Genomic DNA, 23,072 nt, shown 5'->3' with positions numbered 1-23,072 from the left:
AAGAACGTTTGGGTTTTTATGGTGTACAGATGTAAGTCCTTTGATCAAATTTGTCTGTATATCTTTCAGGTTTTTAAGAATCTCAAGCTGTTCCTGGAGAACAAGCAGCCTGGAGATGAACTCTTTGACCGCCTTAATGTAAGTGTCTCACTAACTGTCTCAGTGTTTAGCTCCTTTAGCATTTTCAAATGTTTTCAGTGATTCTGGGGAAGCTGATGCACTACATTTTGGTGTTAAAAGCAAAGTATTTGGTAAAAAAGATTTTTAAAAAAAGTGAGTAAAAACTGCCACAAGTGCTCTGAATAGTTGCTAACTTTGTGTAGAAGAGAACCTGAATTTGTCTTAGGTTGTGTAAAATGTGAGAACCTCCCTCGAGGTGAGTAATATTCGAAGAAAAGGCGTAAAAAGATTGTGAAAGCAAAATAGAATTACATTTTTTTAATGTTTTCTGGAGACAGAAAGCGGCAGTAAGGCAAAGGCAGGGACTAAATTGTTAGGTGTAAGAGATGAGATTGAATGAGGATGAGCCATTGGTGTGGAGAGATGAAAGGAGTAAAGTGAGAAAACGGGAGGTGAGGAGAGGGGGGGGTATTGGGAGTGGGGGGATTGAAAGCTGAAAAGGAGTTTCAAAAGAGAGAGGGGATGGACTCTGCCAGATAAAAATGAAACTGCACGAGTGGAAATTGAAAGTGAACATGCTGGGCGGATGAATTTCCACACATAAAAATCTGGAGTCCTCTCAACCACCTCGACTGGCTGCAGGCGCCAAGGCCACACAGAATGCAGCAGCTGTACACATGGTTAGTCCACCACAGGGAGACGCAGGGCTTCTCATGCCGCACTCAGTCTTTATAAAACAAGATCAAAAGCGTTATTGTCTATTTTAGCCTATGCTCCAGGCTAACAGGTTGTCCTTGTCGGGGATTAATATACAGAATCACTCAATGTAGAGGTTTCATGTAGTGGAAACCAGGCTACTGCAGGAGCAGCTCACAGCCTTGTGTAACCTTGGGTTAAGTGCTGTCATTGCTTAGAAATGCATCGTCTTGTGGTGCACTTTCGAAGAGGAGGGTTGTAGGTGTGAGCGTATGCAACAGATGAATGGTAATTAGAGGAAAGGGGTTTAATGAAACGGAGGAGAATGAGATGCAGATAAGAAAGCACTGGGAAGGATTAAAAGACAGCCCACGTGTTGGTGTATAAAGATTGACAGGCAGGAATAGGAAGATCCAGGACGGGATGTAGAGATGGAGCAATTGAAGAAAGGAGTGCGGTACCTGTGCTCTCTGCCCTCTAGTGTGTCAGGAAATGTCAGAGTGTGTTGGAGGTGGAATGGTAATGGCTGCTGTGGGCAGACTGATTGACACACAGAAAGGCCAGGCCACTGAGAGGGCGGAGAGAGAAAGTGTGTGTGTGTGTGCGGGGGGTGATGCAGGCAGTCGACGGAGTGGTAGGAAAGTGACAGCTGGTCCAGGTGAGGAGAGGTTAGGAGGGAGAAGGTGGATGATGGCTGTAAAAAGGTAGGTAGGAGGTGGAAGGAGAGAGGGGTGCTTTTCATTACACTTATGTGTCCCACTTCCCTCACTTGTCTCTCTCTCTCTGTGAGAGAGATGTGAGGAAGGGTCGTGAGGATGGAAGAGCCAAAGCTGCAAAATGAAAAAACCCTTGGTTCCATAGTGGTGGTTCCAAGTGACGTCAATGGCGTTACATATAATGTGCTGCACAGCTGTGTTCGTCATATACCCCTTTTCCACTGGTCAAAAATCCCACTTAAACCCGCTTAGATCAGGCTTTTGTGTGCACTGGGAATGTGTAAACTCTGCATTTACACCCGGGTCAGTTGACTGCAGTTGACCTTTTTATCGGCTCGGCTCGGCTTTGATCTAAACGCAAGACCTGGGTGAACCACGGACCTATTGACCTACGTCCCATTCATTTCTGTGAAAGCTGCTCAGTGGCGCATGAAGCCAAAATGACTCGACTGTCTTCTGCATAGCTTCTGCATTGTAGGGCCCATAGAGCGTGCGCGCTACAGACTTCCACTGACTGAGCCTGCTAACTTCTGGTTTAGCGCCCGGCTAACCTGAATGGGGATACAATAATTTAATCTTGCCGCTCTTCTAGACTTTTGGAATGTTATTGGAACGAATGGCTCAAATAATGAGAGTAAAACATGTTATTTCGCGGGGGTTGTGATGCTCAGAGTAATTTATCCACCGTTTTACAGACGCTTCACAATGGGTCTATTGCTGTTTTCTGTTCTGTTACAACCGTTTCCGGCGCATTGGTGACGTCAAACATGACGTCTGTGACGTACAATGTTACGCTTCAGATAAAAATCACAGACAGGCTGCCTTGTCTGGGGGAAGTGGGAAGTGGAAGTAGCTGGTTTACCCGCGTTGAAAAAAACCTGTATAGACTTTTGTGGAAAAGCTGTAATATAGGCCTATAAAAGTCTGAGATACACAAGAGGCTTGTATTCATTTAGATATGTAATTTGTTTAACATAGTCGACTTTTATCTACATTAATATTCCTTTTTAAATCTTCTAATTTATGTTTGGATTACTGTTATTTGTTGTAATTACTGTTGTTGTAATCACACCACATTACTGCTTAAGAATATGTTAATTGTATTGTAAAATAATAAAAACAAACAAAAGAAGAATGGCAGCTTTGTGTGATGCTGCAACACTTAGCAATTAAGTTCTCTTACATATTCTAGTGTAAGAAGTGTTAGATTTATCACATTTTATGATTGCGCACTTTATTGCATCTCATATAGCTCATCTCAAATGTTCCTGAAGGAGCTGACACATACTTGAAATGGAAAAGAGGAGAGGAGGAGAAGAGTAAATCTAATGATTGATTCTTGATTCAGTCATTTTTATTTTATGAATAAATGTTAACAGCTGCTGTTGGTGCTGTAATTCCTGATCAACAGGTAGTTGTGATCTGCTGTATCGTAAAAGCAACCCGACTGTTTAATCTCCTGTTAGATCAGCTGACCAAACAGTAAAGACATCCAATCAAAAGGGCCATCCAGTAAAGAAATTTCCGCAGAGCATACAGCTGCGATTCTTCGCTTTAAGCTCCTCCAGAAGTCTCCCTTCCTTGCTATTCCTTGTCTCCTAGAGGTGCTTTTAAGGGTTGAAGGATCCTCCATGATGGCAGAGGGGGAATGATTTCCATGACACAAAATTGGAAATGTTGGGACTAAATGGAAAACAGAAACACATGAAGAAGGAAGGGAGATACATTGATGTGATTTATATTTAACTCATTAGAGCTGTGAATCTTCCCTGGCCATCCCAGTACATTAACATGACAGAAAACGAAACAAATCTATCTGCAGTGCATTACACATGCAAGAGAGCGGCATTGGAATTTAACTTTACAACTTCATGGTCCAGGCAAGGCCGGGAAAATCAACAAACCGCATAGTCTGCAAACTCCTCTGTTTGTGTTCCTTCACTGTGTCAATGCAGAGTTTTCTACATCTGCACCACGATGCATCTCATAATCAAGACATTTCCACACAGGTACCACTCATATGCTCCTACTTGTATTTAATTATCAGCTTGTCTGATGTGCAGAGATGCACTACCTTGACTGGTGAGCATGGTGTTAACTGTTTGGTTTATATGACAGACTCCTTGCTTAGGGTGGCAAACTTTATTTGAAATAAATATTTTCAGAACCTTGTCCTGCAGGCTCTGTTAGGGCGTCAGTTTGCTCTAAAGAAACTAGTTTGTAGCTGTTCAGAACTGGCCACACTGCACTACAAGGCTGGGTAAAGCCTGCTGTCACACTGCTGTATGGTAACTTTATTTACACATGGCACTGACGCTTCAGAGGTTAACATTTTTGCAGCACGGGTCAGTTATAGTATGAGTATACAACCTGTTACAGCTCTTTAAGAAACCCATAAGGCATTCTGATTTTCACTTAAACTGCCATATGGATGTTCAGCAGTGTGCAATGTGGTATCTACATGTAATATATATCTGTGACGTAATTATTTTATTTGTTGTCTAGAAAGTTTGGGAATTTTTGTTGGGCTGATGAGGGGATATTTGTTTTAATGGTATGACAGATTACAGCTGCCATGTCGAATAGTCACGTGGCATTGATTCATTCACAAACAAGCACACAAACCCTCACCTCACAAACGAGCAGGTCTGTCTGACACGTACAGTGCAAAGCTGTATCACGCAGGTGCTACTGCAGTAATTTGATTCATGCATCAAAGACAAGGAGGAGGCGCGGAAATTGTAGTAGCTGAGATAATGGCGCACACTCCCTCTCATCAAAGACATTAATTGTGTGGAGGTCAGTTGTTCACACAAAAAGGCTGTTTTCAAATAGCAGGCAAATCAGATTTGTCTCTTCAGTCAGACCTGAAAGATGCAGTGTCTGCACTGTTATTTATAAGTGATCAGAGTAAGTAACTCTGTACGCTGGTGACTCGGCTTTCCAACACAGAAGATTGATCAATCCTCTCGTCCTCCAAACAATCACTTTGTCCTCAAGTCGCAGAGGCAGTTCATGACTCCATAGACTGTTGTTCTGTGTGTTGTCCTCCATACGGCTGCTGAATCATTGCATGAAGTTGGCTTAATTGTTGCTTTCAGAAGGTTTAGGGTCAGCAGCTTCACATATTTTTGACATTATGTGGATGGGGTCGAGTTAAAAGAGGGATTTCAATCAAGTCTAAAGTCTGATTAAGTCACTCTAAAGTGGCAATTTTATATAACCTAGATGAGACTCAGTGTGAATAGTTTTATGATTTACAGGATGAAGAAAGAGACTGATTTATTTATGTATTTTGCAATTCAACAAGATAACTAAACAAGTAACATGTAGGCAAAATTAGACCTTGGAAATGTTTTTGTTGTGTCTCTTTAAATTCATTGTGTCTTTTAGGCTCATTTAAAGGATAACTACCGTTTTTTACAACCTGGACCTTATTTCTATCAAAATATATGATAATTTACTCACCCAGATAACTTTGGTGTCATTTGGCGTCGTTCGGACGAAATTAGATCCAGTGTAGCGCCGATATATCCATATAATGCGAGTAACGGGGCATCGACACACAGCCTCTATATAACACATTATCTGCCACGAAACTAGTTCATTTCACCAATATTTTGTTACGATACGCTAGTGCTATTCCCCTCTGAGTCCGGGCTCGTCTATTGTCAACATCCGGGTTCTGTAGGTTGACCTACTACCTCTGACCTGGAAGATGTCGTCTCTGAGCTGCACGCGCACCCGCGACAGCCCTGCTTGTTTACCTGTAGCTGCTACTGCTAGTTTGACCCCTGATGTTGATAACGGACGAGCCCGGACTCAGAGGGGAATAGCACTAGCGTATCATAACAAAATATTAGTGAAATGAACTAGTTTCGTGGCAGATAATGTGTTATATAGAGGCTGTGTGTCGATGCCCCGTTACTCGCATTATATGGATATATCGGCGCTACAATGGATCTAATTTCGTCCGAACGACGCCAAATGACACCAAAGTTATCTGGGTGAGTAAATTATCATATATTTTGATAGAAATAAGGTCCAGGTTGTAAAAAACGGTAGTTATCCTTTAAGTGTAACATCCTGAGTTATAATCAGCAGAGGACTTTCTGGGCTCTCACTCCTTTCTGTCTCGCTCTGTCCTGTTTCTGACCAACCTCACAAAATGCCAAACACAGAAATGCAGTTATATTGATTTTGCAGAAATATGTAATGCACACTGGAGCTCATAAATGCAAATATACAGTATGTTAGCATTCAGTGTTGCAGACATTTAATTATAATGAATGACATTGCAGAGAGGGAGAAAGAGAAAGAGGTGCTACTATATATATTGGATTCCAAACTGCTCAGGCGCGCGCACACACACACACACACACACACACACACACACACACACACACACACACACACACACACACACACACACACACACACACACACACACAAAAAACATGCTGAAGTGTGAGTGGCTGATCTGAGCTGGAAAAGCAGCCGTTTGTCAGGCTTGTTTGGAAGCCTCCTCTCCAGAGTCCACATCATTAGAGCTACAGTACACACACTGTCTGCAGTTTCAGGTCAATTGTAACCTCACTGGGATTTCATAGTCAAATATATAAAATTACTACCTGCAATGTACAATATTCCCTATGAGCTGCTTTTATATTTTCCTTTCACTCAATTGTATCCATTGCACCATCAACGAGAGGGTAACTCAAGCAGAGAACACACAAATTGGACCCTGCCAAGAATGAAAAACAGGTCATCATTTAGCAAGTTAAGAACTGTAACAATCAGTATTTGTCCCCCAGGCATTATTTCCCATCACCATCAACGGTCCAATATAGCATTACTGAGAAAGTCCAGTATAAACCGCGCTGTATTCTAGGTAGGAATTTACAACCGCTGTAATAGCAAGTTGTTATAATGCCAAACACACAGATTTGTGCACACACAATAACATCATGCCAAGAGGGGTGTGAGAGCTACACTACCTGCTCCTCAGACACCTCCATTAGCATTGCAAGGACAGAGTTGGGTAGCTCATTAGCAAGGCAAGCACAACTGCAACTGTGTGTGCATGTGGGTGTGTGTGTACCTGCATGCACATGTATATAGACATGCTAACCCTCCCTCATCCTGTTTCTAATAAGCTCCTGCAGTGTGAGACACACATATCTGTACAAGTCGGTGGCCCCAGACAGGGTTCTGACCCCGCTCTGATTAATCCAACCACATAATTATTGTAATCTTCATCGGAATCGTCCCAATTAGTCCTTCTTTGGCTGTGAGCTCACCAGCGAACTTCTATGGACGTTTTGTGCTTCACCTCCCTGTGTTTAGAAACCCATGTGTTATCTGCCTCTCAAGTCCACATGTTTGCACCTCATATCAGTGTGTGTGCAGTGAGTGTGCTGTTTGTTTTGCTTTCACAGCAGTGGTGTGTGCCCATACACTGTTTTGTTCCCGTGCTGTTGTGGTGCAGTTGCAGCAACCATTTGACAGGAACTAATGGATATCTAAGCACTGGCTTTGACAGCTCTAACTTGTTATAATACCTGCAGAAATGTCAGAGGGGGAATTGTATGGTGATCTTTTTTAATCTCCTTGCTCTAATGGATGATGATGATAATGAAGGCAGAGTTGGTAGTTTGTGTTTTATTTGTTATGGTATATTACAGACTCTGAGGACACGGCGGTGGTACAATGCCACAGTGCCACCTAGTGGCAGAGTTGGTGTAATGGCTTTGAGATGATGATGGATTTGTTGATGTGACTGTGTTGCTCTCTGACTGTTCCTCTTTGTCCCTCGCCTTCCCATTTCTTATTGCAGACAAACATGCTGAACAAGCACCTGAGTTCTCTCATGCCGGGTCTGACTGCGAAGGTCTTCAGGACATACAACGCCTCCATCACTTTACAGCAGCAGCTCAAAGAGCTCACAAACAGTAAGTCTCACACACTCGCTGTGCTACAAAGCAGTCTGACATGACATAAACAGCATTTTAGAGCGCTGGCTCACACTCCTCAGCTGCTGTTCCAGTGGCTTTAATACTGTAGCCTTTTATCAGTCTGGCCCTTATCGTGGCCTTATTACCTGGCTGCGTGTGTCCTGCAGTCCGACGATAAGACTTCTATTTTATTTTTAGCTTGCTTGATTAAAGATACCCTGACATCAGCCAGCTTTTCCAGCCATGGCAGGTGTACATTATCACTTTACCCAGTGCTGCTTCGCTCTTATCAGGGTCCTATTGGCTGCTGCCTCGGCCACAGTTTCCATTCAAAGATAGAAGTGTCACACTCTGTTCTCATTTGTGGATTGCCAGCTGAGAGCCAATCTGCTGATTGTCATGTGGCCATAGTGTGTGTGTTGAAACTGTGTGTGAATGACATGAGGGACACGAGCATGATTTTATCTTTTAATGTCTATGCATAAGTCAGGTCACATATGTGTTCTCAGCAGGATTTTCCCGCTTAAATACAAATTACTGTTGTGTCACCCCCTCAAGAGGCAGACAGTGTGGCAGAGAAACTGCTGTCCTACAACAGGGCTAACAGAGCAGTCGCTATTCTGTGTAACCACCAGCGGGCGCCGCCAAAGACTTTTGATCAGTCTATGGCTAACCTTCAGGCCAAGGTAAGAGCACCTCAACGCCTCGTCATTCCTCACATTAACATTTCCCTCAGAATGCATTAGCAGGGATGATAATGTTGTGTCACTAGGCTTAATTAAAGAGACCATTCATGTAATCCTTCCAGCCCTTGCAATGGCATTTTGAAGCCAACAGTAATCCATATATAAAAACATGCCCACGTCCTTATGTGCCCAACCCAGATTGATGCTCGAAAGGAACAGCTGGCGCTAGCAAAGACGGAGCTGAAACAGGCCAAGAAGGAGGCCAAGACCAAAGGCAGCTCTGACCCCAAGCTACAGACGTAAGTCTTAAAATAAAATATAAAAGGCAAGCTGTGGATATTAAAGCAAATAACAATGAGTGACAAAAATCTTAAAATACAAGCACCTCTTCAGTGGAGACTAAATCACAAGGTGCACTGCACACACGAGTACAAATAGAAAGGTACCCCGCAGGTTCAAGGGCCTCTAAACAATCGAGATAATTGCTTCACTGTGAATAATGAGCCACGGGTCGATGCTATAGGAAGTGTAAGATCTTGAACTTGAAATTACGTTAGCTGTAGTGGTGGTGGGCCCTGCTGTTAACTCACTCAAATGAACTTCCCTGCAGTTAAACTTTTGTTTTTGTGCCTGGAGCCAAAAAGCAAATACGAACACTGTTAGTGCAGTGCAGTATGACGTCCACAATGGACTTCTGCTTTTGTGTGTGCATTGCTTTGTATTCATGATTCACTGGATATTTAGATGTCGGGAGAACATTATGGAGTGTTTAGAGATGTCAGCTGAGAGCTTTCAATGAAAAATGTCAGCCATTTGTGGAATTCGAGCCAGGAAACAAAATCCAACAGTGGTATATGGAGCTGTATACCCATCTCTTACCCTGAGCCCTGAGATTGTTTAACTGTTTTAAAAAAATGTTTTAGAGGCATTGGTTTTCTGCAGTTGGGACTTTTTGCACAGTTTCTTATTTATACCAATCACCTTTTGTATAATGCTGAATACTGAAGGAAACACACTTCTTTTTGCCTGCTCTGACTGTGGAAAGAATACACATTGAACTGTTCCTGCCTTATATCTACCAGAGGTGTCTCGACTGTATTTCACCTGCCTTTGTGTCTATTTTATGTCAGGCTGGTGGAGCGGAAGAAGGCAGCAGTGAAGCGTTGTGAGGAGCAGCTGCTAAAGATGGAGGTACAGGCGACTGACAGAGAAGAAAACAAACAGATTGCACTGGGTACCTCCAAGCTCAACTACTTGGACCCACGCATTAGCGTGGCTTGGTGAGTGAATATGGACACTCTTGATGCCGTGGTAAAAAAACACTTGTTCATAGGCAGGCAGATGCATGAATTAAGGCAGACACTAAGTGCGAGCACACAGACAAACTTGGGTTTTCAAATAGAACTACCTGGAGCATCTCCACCTGTATCACAAAGCAAGATTACTGGGTCAGCCTACTAATTTGGGCTTAATTTGAAGATGGTTTGACTTCTGGTTTAGTGTAAATCATAATAGTAACCTGCTGAGCTCAGTGAATCTAATCAGAAACCCATCTACCAAATAACCAGTGTTTCTGGAAAAACGTTCGAAAAGTGCTATTATATTGACAGTATAATAACGTTAAAGTTAAGTTAAAGCAGTCAGTTTACAGATCATTAGACTCATTTTGCGTTCTATGACTTTAATCAGAGATATAAGGAATGTCTGTAGTATAACAATTTGTCTACTCTGTCTTTAAAACAAAGTATGCCAAACAGCAGGAGGTTAGCTGACATTGTCAGTAATGCAGAACACAAGGTGACTTTGGATAAAACATGTCTGCTGTAGCAAAGCGAGATTCCAGTAAAATCTACAAAAGAATGTATAATGTGGACATTTAGCTATTCTTTACTTAAGACTGTTATTTATGCTGTCACAGTGTTTTCCTCTCTTGCCTCAAAGCAAAATTAGTGTATTTTAGCTCCGAGGTTCTGTATTGCTTGTACTGATTCATGACAGTAGTTTGTTCATCTTCAAATTAAAAAACTTAAAAAGTCCTTTGAATAATTTTCTCACTCATGCATAGCCCATTAAATGTATTTGGTTTATTTCTATTGCTTGTATTCTAGCAGTGTGTTTACATCCTCTATCTGGATACCTCCATGCTGGTTCTTAAAGGACCAGTGTGTACATTTTAGTGACATCTAGTAGTAAGGTTGCAGATTGTAACCAACTGAATACCCATCCTTTCACCCCTTCCTTTACAAAGGTGTAGGAAAACCTATGATGAGTTTCAGGTAACGTACATATTTGACGGCCCTCTGTAGAGCCAAATGTTAGGTTTGTCCCTTCTCAGCTACTGTAGAAACAGGCTGATTTCATTGAAGAGGACCTGCTACCTCTGCAGATATGAAAAGCTAATTTTACACTAATGAAAATGTCATTATAAATATTAAATGATATATAATGATATATATATTAAATGATTATTTATTTTGCAGTGTATGCCTAACAATCTTTTCCTCGTGTGTTCAGGTGTAAGAACATGGAGGTACTCGTAGACAAAATCTACAACAAGAGCCAAAGGGACAAGTTCGCCTGGGCCATCGACATGACAGAGGAAGACTTTGAGTTCTAACCCCTGTCTCATAAGCTCATACAAAGATGCAATTAAGGAACCATTCACTTTATAATACATACAGTACTTTAATATTGCACTTAGAATATATTCGTAGACTACAGATGTACTTGTGATTGGTAGACTGATAGATTGTGACACGTTTTGTTTACTGCTGTTCTTTTCTATTTGATGATTTTGGCACTTTATTATGAAGATGGCTGTTGGTTGTTTTGTTTGTAAATCTTGTGTTTGCATTAATTTGAATAAAGGTTCCCACTCTGCAGTGAAGTGACAAAGATTTTGAGTGGACATTGTTGCATAAACCTCAAATTCCATACACACTCAATGTCAGTTAAAAGTAATTATTGACCATTATAGAAGATAAATCCCTAATTTCACAGCTTATTTGACCTGCAAGTGTAATACTAAATGTAATTTAAAAACATATAACCAATACAGATCAAAAAACATGCAACATTGAGATGTTCTAGATAATTTGCATAATAAAATACAACTCTGGCTTGAAAGAATAAATACAGAAAAACACTGAGCACCTCAGAGTTGATAATATCTTTAGAAATTCATTCAGCACCTTGCCTAATATTGATTATGTAACATATGACAAACAGCGTAGTATTAAATAGCTTTAATAGAAGAAAATCAGAATTGGAATGCATCCCACAGCTTGGTACTAACACTGCTGTTTATAAAACAGTGCAGGCTTCAGATGTTCACTGTGTCCCATGTTGGGTGGGATGGAGGTTGTACTGGCCTGTTAGCCTGCTGGGTTGTACTTCTCGGCAAAGGCTAGGGGAAAACTGTCCCCATCAGCCATCACCTCACAGGATTTGATTGATTATTATGATACATGATGGCACCGCTGGCTCGGCACACAAAATCCACTAAGTTGCATTCCTGCACGTGAGCATTTTAGGTTCTGAAGGGCACATCACACTATTCTAGCTTACAAATAACGTTCAACTTTTCAAGTCATAACACAACTGTAACCGTTTATCACAATATTCAATATATAAAAAAGCATTTCACACTACGACACACCAAATCAATAGAAGTCATTTTTCAGAATGGAAAAGTCTGCTGCTCCTGGCTGTGGGACCGACTCCACGCCGTGTTACTTAGGAACCTGCAGGAGAGATGGAACAAATGGTCCATGATGTAGTAAAACTGGTTCTTGATAGATTAATTTATTTTCAAACAAATAAGCATGTATTTTGACACATTTATAATTATTAATTGAGATGGACTACATATTTTTGGGGATATTGAAAGACTAAATTCTTAAATTGGCAAAAGACAATAATCCAATCTTATGATATATGTGTAAGAATATATTAGGGTACACTGGTGTATACTGGTCTACCACTTCCTTCATACCTTCATTATGAGCCTTGACCCTCTTTAGCTTTTTCCGGTGCTGCCTCAATCTCTTCAACACCAGCCTGGGTCATTAGATCGGCGATGTTCTTCTCCAGGTCATCAATTCGCGTGCTCATCTCGTCAAGTGGAGCACCAGTTAAGGAACATAATGAACTCACAAAGTTAATCTCAAATGTGCAAAATAATCTCCTTGTCCGTCCGTACTTCTATTATATAAGGAAACTAGAGGATGTGAAAGAGAGAAGGGTGCAAGAAATCACCACTGAGACGCCAATCTATTATATTTAAACTAGATTAAAATTCTGCACCTTAGTGCATTCAATCAATGAACAAGTGGCGAACAATAGTAAGGATATTCCTGCCGATGATCTGGTCTGACATGGTCTGGAACTTGTCCTGCATCTGTTGCAGCAGAGTCTGGACCTGTGGAACAAAAAGCACAAACACTGTTAGTTGCATCGGTGCAGCCACAAATAAATGAATCCTCTGATCAAAGTTGTTTCACTGTAGATGGCAGCCATTAATCACATTTTTACCAATTTAACTTGTGGATGACATACTGCAGAACACTGAGGAGACTTTTTATGACTAAAAATATCTCTGCCACTTAAAAACATCTGCTCTCCAACTCTATGGCAGCGTGCTTGTGGTCTATGATAACCGAAGGATCTAGTTTCCTTGACAACTATGTAAAAGCTCAGTAGGCACAGGAGATGATTCTTTGAGATGATTCACTATGAAAAGCATTTAGTACAATGTACTATAAATTCTTACTATTCTGCACCATTATTTTCTCCCTTAATTCATGATCATAAATGACAAAGTAAAGCAGCACATCCTGACATTTCAAGATTAAACCAGCTAATGTTCTCTTAAAGTTTTGCTTTAAAAATGACTGAATGACTGAATGAATTAATCAAAATTGTTGGCAATTAATTTTCTTTCCGCTGACCAATTTATTAATCGACTAATTATTTCAGCTGTATGCATTTTCTGTCTGCCCATAATATAATGTGTATAAATGACAACAGTTTCATAATTTATATTGTTAATTTCATCAAATGTAAACCTCAGATGTGAAATACTCATGGTTAGAAGGCGCCTTCATCTCAAAAGTCAGGATGATACAATTAAAGTTAATTAAAACTAGAAATAGAAACATATCTCAGTGGGCATCCTTGAGAGGAGAAGGTTAGGCTGGACTTAAAGAAACCTTTACTCCACAATCCATGTGAATAAAAACAATTTATAGAATGAATGAAGAATGTAAGAAAAACAAGCAAGCAAAAACTAACTGAATGAATAAATAAATAAATACACCTAGCAGCGGGGTTGTTAGAGGTTTGTGGGGGCAGCTCCACTGCTCATCTCAGAAACACGACCTCAGCTGAATGAATGTAAAATACCATTTACACCATGAAACTGCACTTCATGCGATGTGGTGTGAACTGACAATGGACACAACAATCAGCTACCATTACAACAAGCGTCACAACGTACATAAATATCGTTAGACAGCAGCATAACTTCTGTTTGTGTAATGCAATGCGGGTTACTCGGTTGTGATTTGGTGATGTCATTTACAGGACACACTGACCATTAGTTACATAACATGAGCTAAACAGAAGTCAAGACGTCCTGGCTTCAGTAAACCGGTTGAACACATGTGAACGTTTTTATTATACAAAAAAATAAAAAAGCATGAAATGTTACTGATGCGCTATACTTTTGCTAACCGTTGCTTGGTAGCTTAGCCTGGTTAGCACGACTGCCTCTGCTAGCTAGGCTAGCAGCTAACCCTAGCTTTGCCGTCTCGATCACGACTCACCACATTGGTAAGGTCCTGCACCGACTTGGGGTCCGTCTCAGCCATGTTAGCGCTGTGAATGATTATCAGTGCCCGAGCAGTGCTAAAATTCAGAGAGCTCTCTGTCGATTATGTTTGCTATCGGGTTCCTAACTGTTCGAAACAGATAGCAGTCACTCGCAACAACCCACCGCACAGTCAGCTGTTCCACAACAAAGGAAGTCTCGCGAGAGCTGCGTGGCGGTGCTGAGAAAAGTGGAACATTGAGTTTTGAATGAGCAGCAGCATGTAGAGTGTTTATTGTTCTTTACGTGTTTATGTCAGGAAGAGCCGTTCATTCAGGGCAGGTTTATATCAGGCGGCACCCCACTGAGTCTCTACAGGACCTGCGTGTTTATTGCTGGAGTTTGTTGAGGGTGATAACACTGAGCTGTGTGTGTGTGTGTGTGTGTGTGTATGTGTATGTTTGTGCGCGCGCGTGTAGCCGCGGTGTGCCTGGCTGCGCGTGCACTCTTCTCCTCCTCTCTTTAAAGTTGACATTTGTAAGTTGCAGCAGAGGGAAACTTCTGTGTTTCTACGCCGAAACACAGTTGTGCGTGTGCGGGTCGGTGTTTGGAGAAGGTGAAGGAAAGTGGAGGAAGGTGAGTGAAGTTGGAACTTGTCCATAGTTTTGCACGCACATAGTCCAGTCTTAACTTCTGCCGCTAACACAGGCATAAAATGTGTATCAGCGTCGATACATGAGCAGACCGGCGGTCATCGTGCGTTTTGTGAGCGGGCATTTTAAAGCTGATTTATTCTTTCAGGACTAAGACGCACACTTCCTCGGTATATGTCTGTATTGGCTTCTGGTGAACTGTTTAAAGTGGTGAATTCGACATTACACACGCTAAACCCACTCTGAACACTAATATTAATGTATAACAGTGTTACCACACGGTGTAATAGCTGCTTCATTGCGACATGTAGGCTAGGCTACTGTGCTGAACTGTAGCTGCCAGTAGCCCAAAAATGATGTGTGTATGTTGAGGCATGTTAGTGACCCAGCCCCAGGAAGCTATGCTTTGCTTACATAACAGAGCCTGTTCTGTTACTAGAGGTGTCCCAGGACATCAACACAGACTACTGTGGTGTGGTAGTTTAATCAGCAATGTTGTAGAAAGTAACCAAAAGTCATACTTCAGAGATTATATTACATTAGCAAAAGTGAAAGTCACCCATACACATACAACTTGAAGGGGAAGTCTGAACGTATTTGATATTGAAGGTGCACAATGTAGTTTTGAGGAAGATTATTGATTACTGTTGATCACTGTTGATTTTCATGACTGAATGAACTGAATAAAACTGTCATCAAAGTACAAAACAATTTCATACTGTTTCTTTGTTTATGTTTGCTGGACCCTTCCAAGGTACTACATTTTAACATCAAACAATGTTCTGGGCCGTTATTCCCCTCCAGGACAGCTTGTTTATATGGATATATATTAAAGGAATATTTCTGGATTTGTATTTTTACCTTATCAATATTGTACATATTTGAGTTTTTTTTCTGAAACTACATCGTGCTCTTTTAAATGAACCTGATTATAAAAAAGTTAAAAAAAATAATACATGCCGACCATCAGATTCCAATAGTAAGCAGTTTTCACATAGTTGAAATCAGTGTTGTTTTACATTTTAATTAGACTGCCAATAAAACCAATTAATCTAAAAAAATGTTGTTTTGGCTCTGATGAGGCATGCAATCTGCAAATTAGCTAGTATCTAAAGTTTTGAATGAATGAAGTGGAGTAAAAAGTACAATATTTGCCTCCAGAAGATAGTGGAGTGGAAGTATAAAATAGCAGAAAATGGAAATACTCAAGTAAAGTACAAGAACCTCTACATTTTAGGTAAGTATAGTTTTTGAGTAAATGTGCTTAGTTTGCATTCCATCACTGTCCTCTCACACCACCAGGCTGAAGGAAATAGCTGGAGACAGTTATGATTGTTAAAGCCCAGAGTAATGTTTAACCGCAGAAAACCCGTAAAAAGACATTTATGGATTGTGATCAAGGGTTGCAGTGCAGTTTGGCATTCACTTTGCGTTGTTAATAATTCAAACTTCTTGAAAATGCTCCACAGAAATGACAGGGAGACATAAACTGAGGTGTAGATAACTTGAGAATTGGCTTTTGCTCTGCCAGATCTATCATCTGGCTCCATTTCTCACAGTAGCGAGGTCTTGACTGGGATACTGCAGTCCTTATATCCTTACTTACAGCTGAGTTGTGTGAAATAACAGATGCCTAATGAGTAATCAGATCCCGTTCATCTTCTGGATGACTCTCGGTGCCCCGAGTGCAGCTGCATCTGTTGTGTTGAAATAGCCTATTATAAGCAATCATACCATCAGTGTGATAAAAAGTTACTACCAGAGAACCTGTTGGTGATTTTTTACTTAAGTACTTCTTAGTGTGTTGACCGGCTCTCTGAGCTATACTGAGTGACTTGTCAGCTGACACTGACTGCAAAACATGTGGGAGCATACTGCAGGATGTTGTATTTATGCTGGCCCTCTGTTTATTCTGCGAAGTGACACTATTATTATTACACAGCCACAAGGAGAATCATTCAATCACACAAGAATGGCACCACACCAATTTTCTGTACTTTTCAGTATTTGCAACATGCTGGCTCTTACATCAAATATGTCCACATGCCACTTCCTTTTCAGAGGAGTTGTTTATAAAAAAACCCATCTGAAATGTAATGAACCAATCCTTTTGCTCTGTAGTGATCTCCAGAGAAAGAATGATTTCATAACACTGTTCCTTTAGAAATTGATGTTTTCACCCCCTCAAGAATAACTGCTAACACCTCTATTTCAAGGATAATAGAACTCTAGCACCTGAGCCTTCGGTACTGCAGACATGACAGTGATCATTACTAACTAAAATTATGGGATTATTCAAACGTTGTATAACAAAATAACTACCCTACTTACTCTACACCTGTTGACCCTGCACAATTTATTGACCAGCAATGTGACTGACTGCAATAAAGAGGTTTTAAATCATCATTTTTTTCAGCTGGTGAGTTCTTCCAGATTGGTGGCAGAAAGAGAAGTGGAGCTGTGTAGTAAAGTGTATTTGTGTAATATTTATAAAGGTCGTCATCAAGTCAGTGGAGAACTGTAGTTTAGAGTAGCACATATGGTATGCATGTATGTTCACCCGTTGCACTAGTTGTATTGACGCAACCCTTATCTTCAGGTGCGACCACCTCTGCCCTTTACAGCATGTGTCTGAGTGTGTATGTGCAAATACCACTTGCACTGCATGTGCACAGTTCACACTGCAGGATTTTAGCCCATATTGTCCAGAAGAGACGGGGAGCCAGAAACGAGCTATAGCCAGTGAGGACAGACACTCCTCTCCTTTCTCCCCCTCTCCTCTGCTGTCATCTACAGTAGCTCTATAAACCAGTCTTATCCTGCACACAACAATGGCTTATAGTTTCAGAGTTCATACACACAAGATTTTCAGTATTTGTCGACCACATCGTCCTTACTGAACCACAAAACAAGCAGGCAGTTAAACATTTCATTCAAAAAATAATCCTTGCTGCTCATGCATCCTAATCCACCCTCTCACCCAGACTCTTTTTCTTCTATTTTTTTCTCGCTGCAAATCAGCGCACTAACAACTTGGACTGCATCATTCCTGTTCTCACATATCGTGTGTGATCTTGTAGTACGTGTCGATGGTCAGTCACACAGTGTGCAAACCACAACCACTGCTAAACTCCTGGTTACAAGACAGGAAGTTGTGTACTGTGAACAGTACAGCAAGCTGATGTCTTTGAAAGTTGTGTAGTGTTGCCAAGGCTCAGTCCTTAAGTGAAATTCCATTTTCTGACTGTTTTGCCAAGGAATAGTAACCATAACAAAATGTAGGAAGAGGAAATACAGAAATACAAGATGCTTTAAGAATATATACATTCTATTTTCGCTAAAAGATATTAAGTCAAAGTTTGCTTACTTTTAGCCATTTGGGTAGGAGAATAGTCTTTCTTTAATTAGATTTGCAGTCAGCAGTCACAGGTTTTTGAAACAAACTTGTCCATTCATAACTGAGGCATTTGCATGCAACCAGCTTCATAAGTTTTACTGCTGTTGGCCTCTTTGGGGAATGTTAATTTCAGGCTGTGTTATTGACCTTAAGTTACCTCACAACATCCATCACTGATAACTGCTGAACTCCCGTTATTTTGACAGTGATCTTTCACTTTGCTGCCTCCCAGGTGCAACGTCTAGACCCTCTGGACACCCCTGAGCGTCACACAGTGTGATGGATGCAGAGGTGGTTCTGCAGGAGGAGGACATGGAGGGCTCATGGACGTTGCTGTCCTGGCTGGCATCCTGCGTCATGGTGTTCGGGGGAGCCCTGCCCTATGTGCCACAGTACCAGGAGATCCAGAGGAGCAGCAACAGTGACGGCTTCTCCACCAGAGTGTGTCTGGTGCTGCTCATAGCCAACATCCTGCGCATCTTCTTCTGGTGAGGAAGACAGGGAGACACATGTGTTTTAACATGATAATGAGTTTCTGTCTGTCTTTTGGATTTTATTCCATCTGCTTTCTTCCGTTTTTCTTTTTTTTTTCCCTTTGGGAGGCGCAGGCCATCTATGAGGTCACTCTTAAGATCAGTCATGATGTCAGAAAATTAATGGAAAAGGAAGAGAACACAGAGATTGATTATATTATCTGAGCCTTAAGGTGCTCACTTTGAGGCTTCTTCTCAAATCGTTTTACACATCAGGGAGCACAGGTCACTGATCCATATGAAGGGACGGAAAAGAGAATTTAATAGATCCTTTATAGAATATTGCATTATTCATGAGGTCTTTCTGTGCTGTTTATAGCCTATATGACATGTCCTGTAATGAAACCCATAGAATCAAATAGAGTAGTCTGGTGTGCTGCATGTGGTTTTTAGTTGTTTTTATTATTAATACTTTAATTGCAAATGCCATATGAATTTGTTGTCTACACTGTATTTTTACATTGTATTCTATTGTTTCTCAGATTGTTTTTCTGTTTGTGTCCATGCAGGATAGGCAAACAGTTTGAGCTCACCCTGCTGCTCCAGAGTGTTGTGATGATCATCACCATGTTTGGCATGCTCCACCTCTGCTGCATGGTCCAAAACACCAACCGAGTGAGCACCAAGCAACACCGCCTTGCAGGTAACCAGTGTGCCAAAACTGTCAGCATAATTATTGTCACGCATGTACAGTAATTTCAAAATCATGTCAGGGTAGTGAACCACACATCCAGCACCCCACCTCTCTGTGTCAGCAGTTTAGATGCCAGGTGCCTCAACTCCTACTTCCTGCCAAAAGAGGGGGCCATTGGAAAAGCTTAGATAGCAAGACTGCTGTTTCCAAAATGCCTTTCTCTGACTGCCACTTACAGTATTTACCACTAATCTGATATTTACTGAACAGGAGTCTTAAGGCTGCTTGTGTCTAGACATTAAAACACATGCTGCCTTATAGCCTGAAGGGTAATGAAAATAATGAAAATATTGATGTCACTTTTATTAAGGTGTGTCAGAAAGTGCAAGGCAAAGCACAAATGTCCTATGGATGTATTAGTTGCTGTACTGTAACACATAAGCTTAGTTTATTTTGGGCCTGTGTGTGTGTGTGTGTGTGTGTGTGTGTGTGTGTGTGTGTGTGTGTGTGTGTGTGTGTGTGTGTGTGTGAGTGGATGTGTGTAAGGAGGAAGTGGATAAGAGTGGGACTGAGAGGGAGAATTGGAGAGGGGATATGGAGGGCTAAGATTAAGCTAAACAATATCCGCATCCACTGTCATTGTGTGCGTCTTTGTGTGTATGTGTGTGTGTGTGTGTGTGTGTCTGTGTGTGTGTGCAGAGGGAGCGAGTCCATCCAAGATTATTTTCAGGGTCACTCTTTATAGGGTGCTGTCTTTTATGGGTAATTGTATTTTTTGTCACAGATGCTTGAGTTGATTGCTTTTGCAAATGGGCTGACAGAATCAATCTGAGTAGGATCTTTATTAGAAAACAGCCTGTGGACTGAAACTGAATGATGAAATACTCTGATCATGCAGAGCAGAGTGCGTTATCAAAGATACACTGTAGATTATGGCAAGTGTTTGACTTGTGAGGAGGGAAATATTTCTGTGTGTGTCTTTTGGTGTCACTGTCAGTGACACTTCTGTTAAAGTGATTGAGAAAGTAGAGACTGAATGTGTTTGGACATGAGAGTAATGATCATCTTTATCATAGGCATCTGTGTCTCTCTTGTCTCAGCAAAGAGCCGGTGTATTACTCATCATGAGGCCCACGCTTAAAGTTTTTCATAGCGAACACAATTATTTATGATGTCTGGTGGTGGATTGAAGTTTTCTCTGAGGGTGGATGAGTTTCTATCTGTGCTCTGTATTTCTACACATGTTGCACATACATTAGAAAGTACGTCTGCCTGCAGGCGAGTGATGCAGCTTGGAATCAAATCCTCTCACGTTGCGTTTGTCCCTCGTGACCCCAGATACTTGAACGCAGCTTGATCACAGTCTTACATCAAGCCCCCTCTCCTCTATGGAGGGTGGGCCTTAGGTCCGGTTTCACAGAGTGCGGGTACGGTGGGGGATGGTCGGGTCAGGACAAGAATAGATCAGACGAGCCTTTGGTCCCTCCATCGCTAAGTCCTTCCAGCAGATCAGGGTCATCTCTATGCAAAGTAGTTCCTTCTCCCCAAGATGCACGTTGGCATCATTTCCAACCATCTTTAAAGGTCTTTCATGCTGAGCTCTTTTTCCTGACATTTCTCTGCTACCCACCCAGCTGCACTTTATCTTTCCATTCTTCCACCTCCCTTCTTTTTTTCCCACCTTCCTCCACTGTTCTTCTTCTGTCCACTCTCTTCTTCCTGTCCTTCTGTTGCTGTCTCATCCGCTCCCACCTCTCCTCCTCCTCCTCCTTCTCCTCCTCCTCCTCTTCCTTCCTCTAAGTTCTCCTGTCACTCGGGACATCTGAGACCGAAGTCAGTGTGTGCCATACCAGAGGCATCCTATGATCCTGCTGCCTGCCTGCCAACACCTGTTCCCTACTCTCTGACCTCATGTTCTAGCTCCTAAAGACACACACAGACACACGTGCACACACACACACACACACACACACACACACACACACACACACACAGAAAAAACGAAGCTAAAAGATAAAGCGACGTGGAGAATTTCTTTTGTATTCATTGTTGCTGCTTGTGCTGATTCCCTCCAGGCTCCACCTGTTCCTGTTTACATTTTTTATTCTTGTGCTCTGTACATCACTTAGGGTTGTTCATTGCGCTGCAAGCTCGCACGCTGCTTTGATTCAAGTTGAAAACTTAAGAGAATCATATTCAGGCCTCCGTGTTTCCCACACATAGACTTTACTTGGGTGGGCCACCGAAGTATATTTGGCAACCCATTTAAGCATTTTTCAGCTCAGAATGAAAGTAAAGGCGAGACAAGCCAGTGTGTGTGCATTAAGGTGGACAGTTACAGCAACACTCTGTAGGCAAACCTTTAAAGCAATTCCCTAGAACTTTACTTACTTTGTTGTCAGGAAGAAATGCTGGATCTCTTTCTGGTTAATGTAGAGAAAATGGAGAACTATGTCTGAGTTGTTAACCTGACTGAAAGGAGTGTGGTCCACAAAGAAGGAAATGAGAGCTGCATGTCCTCCACAAACCTCTGAGGAAAGAAATGTCACATCAACTTATTTTACTCTCATGTATCAGTGGGGTATTTTATCTTTACTGTTCTCTTGTTAGCAATGCAGGAACAGCAGTGAACAAGAAATGTATTCATGTTTGTTGTGTTCTCAGATGTCAGACCACCTTTTCAGGTTGGACAAAACTGTATGAAATGACCTTTAAATACAAATATAAGCAGCACACACAGTCACATTGAAGCGGTGTAATTGATGGACACACATTTTTCTCTTCTTGGTTACAAACTACACATAGGAGAAACAACTCACACGTCCACACTGAAAGTGCCGATGTTTTTTTGTTTTCAAGTGCCACCTTTTCATTAAAGATTTAAGTGGAAGCTGAGAGACGATCAACATAATCAGAGGAAATTGAATTTCTAGCCGGGTCACCTTCATTATAATTAATGAGCAAGTATGGACGAAGTAAATCAAATGTTTTTTTCTTTGTGTGTGTGTGTGTGTGTGTGTGTGTGTGTGTGTTGGTATGCACTACATTTTCTCTTAACGCTGATTTGCTGTAACTACAGAATGAATGGTAAGCAAAAACAGAAGCTGTTTTTGATCTGTGTCACCATTGTTAGACTCCATTACAATATAATCCCCAATAGACTTAAAACTCCATAAATATGCAGGTATTTAACAATGAAAACAGGGTCTGAATCAATTCAGTAGTGAGAAAATGTTGGAAATTAATTGATTATAAGATGTGACTTATCCCTAAAGATGATGGCTTTTGCATCGTGTGCAAAATGAAAGTAAAATGTTGATGACTTACAGACTAAAATTAGTGCTTCTTCGGCAGAGTCCTTGTAATGGTCTCTACACTGAGCTGACTCAGAGTTATGACTTTGCAGTGACTTCCTGTGGCAGCCCCGGGGTGCCACATTAACAGTCCGGGCCTTATGATACAGCGATTTAAAGGCTGGCAGGGGGCAGAGAATATTCTCAAAGACAAATGTGACCCCAGGCTAAGTGTCAGGTTTGGTGCAGTGAAAGTGGGGAGTAACTTTGAGCAAGTGTGAGCACTGGGGAAACAGAGTAAGGGCAAATGAGAAAATTCCTATTGGTTGCACCAAGAATTCTGTGAATAATTTAAATATGTCAGAAAATTAGTAGATTTTAGACTTGATCTGAGCAACCAGAAGTTCATTTCAGATCCAATAAAGAGTGGAACAACATCCTCCTCTCCTGGTTGGATTGGGTAAAGCACAACCTGACTACTTAAACACATTTGATCTCAGATATAAGGCATGCATTTTATATATTATAAACCACATTTAAGCCCACAACACACTTTGAGTCACTTCGTGCTTTTAAACATC

At 41.3% G+C, this 23,072-nt stretch overlaps 3 protein-coding genes across 5 annotated transcripts in view; 2 read left to right on the top strand and 1 right to left on the bottom strand.

The window, feature by feature from the left end:
- LOC311263774 (DNA topoisomerase I, mitochondrial) overlaps nucleotides 1–11,069 on the top strand; it is a 30,615-nt gene extending 19,546 nt beyond the window's left edge. For both annotated transcript variants that reach the window (XM_084364084.1, XM_084364085.1), the window contains exons 15-20: nucleotides 70–138; nucleotides 7,369–7,483; nucleotides 8,045–8,172; nucleotides 8,371–8,471; nucleotides 9,303–9,452; nucleotides 10,687–11,069. In XM_084364084.1, the coding sequence (XP_084220210.1) occupies nucleotides 70–138; nucleotides 7,369–7,483; nucleotides 8,045–8,172; nucleotides 8,371–8,471; nucleotides 9,303–9,452; nucleotides 10,687–10,789 (666 nt within the window). In that variant the 3' untranslated portion in view covers nucleotides 10,790–11,069. The remainder of the gene's footprint in view (nucleotides 1–69; nucleotides 139–7,368; nucleotides 7,484–8,044; nucleotides 8,173–8,370; nucleotides 8,472–9,302; nucleotides 9,453–10,686) is intronic.
- Nucleotides 11,070–11,402: 333 nt separating this feature from the next.
- Nucleotides 11,403–14,202, bottom strand: hsbp1b (heat shock factor binding protein 1b). The gene is made up of 4 exons (XM_084364087.1): nucleotides 13,998–14,202; nucleotides 12,526–12,592; nucleotides 12,167–12,293; nucleotides 11,403–11,915 (listed from the first exon to the last, which is right to left on the bottom strand). The coding sequence occupies exons 1-3, from the start codon at nucleotides 14,040–14,042 to the stop codon at nucleotides 12,172–12,174; spliced, it is 234 nt and encodes a 77-aa protein (XP_084220213.1). The 5' UTR covers nucleotides 14,043–14,202; the 3' UTR covers nucleotides 11,403–11,915; nucleotides 12,167–12,171.
- A 211-nt stretch (nucleotides 14,203–14,413) lies between these two features.
- The window catches only part of LOC311263799 (solute carrier family 66 member 2), a 56,114-nt gene continuing 47,455 nt past the window's right edge, over nucleotides 14,414–23,072 (top strand). The window contains exons 1-3 of one of the 2 annotated variants that reach the window (XM_084364118.1): nucleotides 14,414–14,617; nucleotides 18,264–18,519; nucleotides 19,074–19,207. In XM_084364118.1, coding sequence (XP_084220244.1) covers nucleotides 18,311–18,519; nucleotides 19,074–19,207 — 343 coding nt within the window. In that variant the 5' untranslated portion in view covers nucleotides 14,414–14,617; nucleotides 18,264–18,310. The remainder of the gene's footprint in view (nucleotides 14,618–18,263; nucleotides 18,520–19,073; nucleotides 19,208–23,072) is intronic. The other variant, XM_084364117.1, reaches the window with a different exon arrangement.

This window comes from Pagrus pagrus (assembly GCF_965226575.1).
Source record: "Pagrus pagrus genome assembly, chromosome: 10".
In the NCBI taxonomy this organism is placed as follows: domain Eukaryota; kingdom Metazoa; phylum Chordata; class Actinopteri; order Spariformes; family Sparidae; genus Pagrus; species Pagrus pagrus.
Note: the sequence above shows the minus strand (reverse complement) of the source record. Positions and strands in the feature narration are given on the sequence as shown.